The 8072-nt window shown below is 36.1% G+C and overlaps 1 protein-coding gene across 1 annotated transcript in view; it reads left to right on the top strand.

Annotated features, from left to right (window-relative positions):
* Positions 1-8072, top strand: part of LOC110466985 (mothers against decapentaplegic homolog 2-like) — a 17768-nt gene that overhangs the window by 6696 nt on the left and 3000 nt on the right. Inside the window, exons 2-5 of the mRNA XM_021523827.1 lie at positions 949-981; positions 2071-2283; positions 5487-5624; positions 6756-6900. Coding sequence (XP_021379502.1) covers positions 949-981; positions 2071-2283; positions 5487-5624; positions 6756-6900 — 529 coding nt within the window. The remainder of the gene's footprint in view (positions 1-948; positions 982-2070; positions 2284-5486; positions 5625-6755; positions 6901-8072) is intronic.

Here is an 8072-nt window from a genome sequence, read left to right as displayed (position 1 = left end):
CCCCCACCCCTAAAAGAAATCCCCCAAAACCCACCCATTACTGATCCACCTCTAGCCTCAGCCCAAAATCTCCATTCCAACACCAACCATTCACTCCAGCTTAAACTTTAATCAAATCTCTTTAGCTCCTTCTCCATATCACCTCATATTCAATAACCCCTTACTCTACCTCATTCCCAATAAAACCTATTACACCTCATATTTAATAACCCCTTACTCTACCTCATTCCCAATAAAACATATCACACCAACCCTTATATCACCTTATACCCAATAACCTCTTACTCCACCTCGTTCCCAGTGATACTTATCCCACCTCACACTAATTGACCCCTATCCTATATTGTATCCAGTGACGTCAAACTCTGAAACTTGTTTCAAGTTACATATTAACATCATCCTTATCAAATTTACTTTGTGTTCAATATCCTTATCAACTCCTGTATATTTATACACCCACGTTGAGGGGGTTGGGTTTGGGGGGTTAAGCTGGACAACTTTTCTTACAGTCATCAGTTGAATTGTTAACTCAGAATTGACATCAACTTAAAACAGAATACTTCATCACTGATTGGCTGATAATTTTAAGTTTTGTTCTTGTTTTATTTGTGCTTGATTTCAAAAATAAAAACTGCCGAAGCTGCACAAGAAAGTTTCTTCCATAACGATTAAGAATGGTTGCTGTGTCGGCCGGGTTACCTGTCAATGTGATGTAATAAAAGTTAGTTCATTGTTGTATTTCTTGGATATAATTATTTATTTCATTTATGGAAAGTTAGTCCCTAATTAGCTGCATTGAATGCACAAATAGATTAAAAAAACCATCAGAATCACACTGGTAAAAAAGTAAACCAAACAATGAAACAGCAAGAAATTTCGGGAAGATTTACTTAAGTTTATGAAACTGTCCATTATGATTTGTTTTGTAATTATGATGTTATATTTCAGATGGAGTTGATGTTTCCCCCAGTCCTCCTTTAGGTAAGGGTTGTTATGATATATGTAATACTATCTACTGGAGATCTTCCAACAGATATAACAAACATCATTGTATTGAAATAATTAAATCACTTCCGTGTACTGTGTGTCATTACATACAACAGTAAAACACTTCTGTGTACTGTGTGTCATTACATACAACAGTAAATCACTGCCGTGTACTGTGTGTCATTACATACAACAGTAAATCACTTCCGTGTACTGTGTGTCATTACATACAACAGTAAAACATTTCCGTGTACTGTGTGTCATTACATACAACAGTAAAACACTTCCGTGTACTTTGTGTCATTACATACAACAGTAAATCACTTCCGTGTACTGTGTGTCATTACATACAACAGTTGTCTTGGACACAAAATTTTAGTAGGACAAGGATTAATGGTGTCCTAAAAACCAGGAAAATATACTCTCACCTCCAAAACATATTTTATTATGTTATTTAGAATTTTTACACTTTGAATACAAAAAAAAAAACTTGCACGTCCTTAAATGACCAAAGCTTCATGCTGAAAAAAATTCTCCCAGTCAAACTTCCGTCCTTTATAAAGGACAAAAAAGGCGAAAATTAAACGGCAGCGAAAGTTTCCTTGTATATAGTGGCAGTAAGCTTTTATATGTAGCATTACACATAATGTACGTTACTGACCTCAACATTATCCATATACTGTAGAATCATTTATTTTCGTGGGGTTAAAATTTCGTGGTTTTCATAAACTAGCCTGTTTTATGGACATAATATTTTGCTAATTTCTGATTTCCCCCTATCTATATCTTACCAAATTTATGTTTTCGTGGGGATTTAATTTCGAGGATTTTTGTTATCCACGAAATAAACGAAATTTAATGTCCGACGAAAATTTATGATTTTACAGTGTAATATAACCAAAGATCTGCAGCAATTGATAAAGTTAGAATTTTATCAGGTGCTAAAGTACTTAAATGTCCACAGTATACAATTAATGGAGAAAAAAAAGAAGGAAATTGTAGTCTTCCTTACATGTATATATTTTGCACAAAATACTGTCAATGTGTTTTACAATCTCTGAATTTTGAACTCTGACCCTACAGATGCCCAGCCGGTGACGTACAAGGAGCCTGCCTTTTGGTGTTCAATTGCTTACTACGAGTTAAACAACCGCGTGGGCGAGACGTTCCACGCCTCGCAGCCCTCCCTCACTGTAGATGGATTCACCGATCCCTCTAATTCGGAGCGTTTCTGCCTCGGCCTCCTCTCCAACATTAACCGTACTCAGCAGGTGGAGATGACGAGACGCCACATTGGTAGGTATCTCAACTGAACACACAGGTGGAAATTCACTGTTCTGTAACCACAGTAACCATACTGTGGTGACACCACACTGTTAGGGGGTAGGGGAGGCGACCCCGGGGCTCAACAACCGTAAATATTTGAAATGTAAAATAAAAAAAATCAGCCATTAAGAAATTTTAGCAAGTGATTGAAAAATTGCATGTGCTAAATCAGAAATTCGCTTGCCAAATTTAACTTTGTTTTCATCAAAATATAACGTGAATGAAGATGTTAACAAATTAAACCGAGAAGATACTCGCATTGAAAGTGAAATAAACAACGACAGATACGACAATAAGGATGACCTTTTGGACGACATCTTGATTGATATCAGTATTGGATTTTTCAAAAAGAGGCCAACATTCTACTCACATAAATTTACTGAAAAGGGATATTTTAAGTAGCATATTGTTAATAACATGCATTTTGCTAGTAGATATGTTTTGTTTTGAGCGCTGGTTCAGCCGACTAGTAAACCTGTGTTGTTTTGAGCGCTGGTTCAGTCGACTAGTAAACCTGTATTGTTTAGAGCGCTGGTTCAGTCGACTAGTAAACCTGTATTGTTTAGAGCGCTGGTTCAGTCGACTAGTAAACCTGTATTGATTTGAACGCTGGTTCAGTCGACTAGTAAACCTGTATTGTTTTGAGCGCTGGTTCAGTCAACTAGTAAACCTGTATTGTTTTTAGCGCTGGTTCAGTCGACTAGTAAACCTGTACTGTTGACATCACCTGAATTAAAATGGTTGTGGCTTTGTGATAATATATGCATAACTTTGAAATTTAATCATGTTAGTATTGATTTTGAGTAGACTGCAAAGCAATGAAGTCAAACATATAACGTAAAAAAGCAACACATATACTTCTGATAAAAATGTCACGTCCACATATACTTCAGATAAAAACGTCCACATATACTTCAGATAAAAACGTCCACATATACTTCTGATAAAAACGTCCACATATACTTCAGATAAAAACGTCACGTCCACATATACTTCAGATAAAAACGTCCACATATACTTCTGATAAAAACGTCCACATATACTTCAGATAAAAATGTCACGTCCACATATACTTCAGATAAAAACGTCCACATATACTTCTGATAAAAACGTCCACATATACTTCTGATAAAAATGTCACGTCCACATATACTTCAGATAAAAACGTCCACATATACTTCAGATAAAAACGTCCACATATACTTCTGATAAAAACGTCCACATATACTTCAGATAAAAACGTCACGTCCACATATACTTCAGATAAAAACGTCCACATATACTTCTGATAAAAACGTCCACATATACTTCAGATAAAAATGTCACGTCCACATATACTTCAGATAAAAACGTCCACATATACTTCTGATAAAAACGTCCACATATACTTCTGATAAAAATGTCACGTCCACATATACTTCAGATAAAAACGTCCACATATACTTCAGATAAAAACGTCCACATATACTTCTGATAAAAACGTCCACATATACTTCAGATAAAAACGTCACGTCCACATATACTTCAGATAAAAACGTCCACATATACTTCTGATAAAAACGTCCACATATACTTCAGATAAAAATGTCACGTCCACATATACTTCAGATAAAAACGTCCACATATACTTCTGATAAAAATGTCACGTCCACATATACTTCAGATAAAAATGTCACGTCCACATATACTTCAGATAAAAATGTCCACATATACTTCAGATAAAAACGTCCACATATACTTCTGATAAAAATGTCACGTCCACATATACTTCTGATAAAAACGTCCACATATACTTCTGATAAAAACCTCCACATATACTTCTGATAAAAACCTCCACACATACATTGTTAATATTCAAATACATAAATAAGCAAGGTAAAAAAATACACATACTACATGTGAAATTTTCCACTGATATTTTCAAATGATGCATACAACACGTTTAAAACAGACATCAATTTTTTTTCCTTTCTTTTTAAAAACTCCATATAAACCAAATTATCCACAAAAGTTAACAATCCTCTTTAGGGTAAGGGAGACAACACAGGATATCTTTAATTTATGATAATAAACAAACAAAAAATCTTCCTATTTTGTGTCATTAATACATAATGTACTACCCGATGTTAAGTCTAATAGTCCTGTAAATAAGCCCACCTTGGTTTGTTTCATGGTAACATAGGTCAAAAATTTAAAAAACTGTTTCTTAAAATGGATGACAATCCACGTTTTTGGTTTCAAGTGAAAATCTTAATTAAAGTCATAATTTGTCTGTGGCTTAAGGGGGTAAATGGCTATAGTTTTAAAATCGAAATTCAGTAGGACTGCTGTCTCCTGATTGACCTGTTTTAATCGCATTTAATATATTTTACGAAATCATTACATATCGGGTTAGGGCACCTTGCCTGTATATCACTACCTCTGTACATGTTTAATGTGGGACTACTATGTTAGGACACCTTGCCTGTATATCACTACCTCTGTACATGTTTAATGTGGGACTACTATGTTAGGACACCTTGCCTGTATATCACTACCTCTGTACATGTTTAATGTGGGACTACTATGTTAGGACACCTTGCCTGTATATCACTTCCTCTGTACATGTTTAATGTGGGACTACTATGTTAGGACACCTTGCCTGTATATCACTACCTCTGTACATGTTTAATGTGGGACTACTATGTTAGGACACCTTGCCTGTATATCACTTCCTCTGTACATGTTTAATGTGGGACTACTATGTTAGGACACCTTGCCTGTATATCACTACCTCTGTACATGTTTAATGTGGGACTACTATGTTAGGACACCTTGCCTGTATATCACTTCCTCTGTACATGTTTAATGTGGGACTACTATGTTAGGACACCTTGCCTGTATATCACTACCTCTGTACATGTTTAATGTGGGACTACTATGTTAGGACACCTTGCCTGTATATCACTTCCTCTGTACATGTTTAATGTGGGACTACTATGTTAGGACACCTTGCCTGTATATCACTACCTCTGTACATGTTTAATGTGGGACTACTATGTTAGGACACCTTGCCTGTATATCACTACCTCTGTACATGTTTAATGTGGGACTACTATGTTAGGGCACCTTGCCTGTATATCACTTCCTCTGTACATAGTTAATGTGGGACTACTATGTTCATTTATCTATAGGTAAAGGTGTGCGATTGTACTACATTGGAGGCGAGGTGTTTGCCGAATGTTTAAGTGAAAGTGCTGTGTTCGTACAAAGTCCAAACTGTAATCAGAGATACGGATGGCATCCAGCGACGGTCTGCAAAATACCACCAGGTCTGTATAGCATGTTTACTAGGGCTGCAACGATATATCATGCAATTATATTTTGTGGATTTTGTCGTTTCTGAACTAAGTCCACTCATATCCGTTACAACATGGCTAGTGGCAGATCCAGCTCAGCATGCACATCGAAAGACGTAAATTGTGTGAAACTTTATAGTCATGCCCATTCTGGACCAAGTCTATTTCTAGTAGTAATATTGCCATTAAAATGTTCAACAGATCTTTTCTATTAACTTCTACTGTTACTATATGTATCATGACATGTGTTGTGATACCTATCCTATCGGCATGTTCATGTATTGTTGCAGCCCAAATGTTTACAATCATATATTCCAATTTCAACTTAGGATACCTGTAGCACTGCCAAAAACTCAAACTATCCAATCTAAAGTTATCATTCCGACATGATCATAGCATTGATAAATCATTTCTATAAAGAAAGGATACCTTGCACGACTTTCATGAAAAAATGGGAGATAGAGATGAAATAACCAAAAATTAATCAACAATGGTATGCTGTGTAAAATGTCCGCTTGGCTAGGCCTGGATTCGAACCCTGAACCTCACATTGTTGTACTGTTGCTCTTACCCATTGAGTTATCTAGTCATTACCCACTGAGTTATCTAGTCATTACCCACTGAATTATCTAGTCATTACCCACTGAGTTATCTAGTCATTTCCCACTGAGTTATCTAATCATTACCCACTGAGTTATCTAGTCATTACCCACCGAGTTATCTAGTCAGTGGAAGTATTATTGACCAACGGTGCTTCCGTTGTATCCTTAACAAAATTAAGGGGAGGTAACTGCACATATGATAAACCACAAGCAGTGGGACAGGCATCCTTAAGATGGACTTGTGAAACTACCAAATGTTGTCTTTTCTTTTATACATGAAAACGATCCTATTTACATTGGTTCTGTGTATGAATATGTTTTATTTCACATCGTTTAGCCAGTATAAATCCAATGCAAGAGTAGAAAAGTTTTGAGGTGTCGAACTAAGCAATACTGACAAAAAAACAAAACAAACTGTTTTTGTGCAAGAAATAAGAATGATTTATTTCTGACATATATCCAGGGATGTCCTTACTAATCTTTTAATGTATATACATTTCAGGTTGCAATCTTAAAATTTTTAACAATCAAGAGTTTGCCGCCCTGCTGGCCCAGTCGGTGAACCAGGGGTTCGAGTCGGTTTATCAACTCACTCGTATGTGTACTATCAGGATGAGCTTCGTCAAGGGTTGGGGAGCCGAGTACAGGTACGTACTGATGTAATGGTACATGGACACAATAATATCTCGCAGAGTTTTCCATGTCTCACTTTAGGCTTATATAAGCTCTAAGGATAGTGATTGTATTCTATTTATCATATACTTACTTTGGAGATTTTCCCCAAAGGTGTGCAGCATCTATTAATTGTAAGGCTGCTTTGTGATACTTTGGAAGATTGTACTTGGATTTTCACATCTTTATACTGCAAAATTCTAGCCCAAATCATCAGATGGATGGCTTTGTAAGTCACTTTTGGCTTTAGTCTGGCATTCAATTAACAATTCTCATCGTTGCTTTTTCTCCGAGAAATCTTTCTCAATTTTTTTATACAGATTCCCCTTAGGACATGGTATTGAATAACAATATGACTGAATTTGCGATATTACTTTATTTGATGTTACCGGTAGTTAAAAAAAGAAAAAAACACCGACTAACGTGATGTGCACGGTTGTACTTATCCTTCAATATTCTGGTCTGTCATACATTGCCCACTGTTTGCCCTGAATATCCAAATGTTTGTCATAAATATCTCGCTATTTGTTCTAAATATCCTATTATTTGTCCTAAATATCCCATTATTTGTCCTAAATATCCCATTATTTGTCCTAAATATCCCATTATTTGTCCTAAATATCCCATTATAGTCCTAAATATCCCATTATTTGTCCTAAATACCCCCCTGTTCATTCTAAATATACCACTGTTTGTCCTAAGTATCCCACTGTTTTGTCGTAAATATCCCATTATTTGTCCTAAAAATCTCACTGTTTATCCTAAATATCCTACTGTTTGTCATAAATATCTCATTATTTGTCCTAAATATCCCACTGTTTTTAGGTCACCTGAGCTTTAGCTCAAGTGACCTATTGCTATCCGTTTTCGTCCGTCGTCGTCCGTCCGTCGTCCGTTAACATTTTACATTTCAAACTTAAAGTCAAGTTCTGCTGGGCTGATTGAACTGAAAGTTGGTAGGAATGATCGCCTCATGGTCCTGACAAAGTGTTGTTATTTTTCGGGTCGATCAGAAATCCAATATGGCCGCCACGGCCGCCATTTTGAAAACCTATTTCAAACTTAAAGTCAAGTTCTGCTGGACCGATTGAACTGAAAGTTGGTAGGAATGATCGCCTCATGGTCCTGACAAAGTGTTGTTATTTTT

This window comes from Mizuhopecten yessoensis, unplaced genomic scaffold (assembly GCF_002113885.1).
Source record: "Mizuhopecten yessoensis strain PY_sf001 unplaced genomic scaffold, ASM211388v2 scaffold11151, whole genome shotgun sequence".
NCBI lineage: Eukaryota > Metazoa > Mollusca > Bivalvia > Pectinida > Pectinidae > Mizuhopecten > Mizuhopecten yessoensis.
This window is presented reverse-complemented; position numbering and strand designations above follow the sequence as displayed.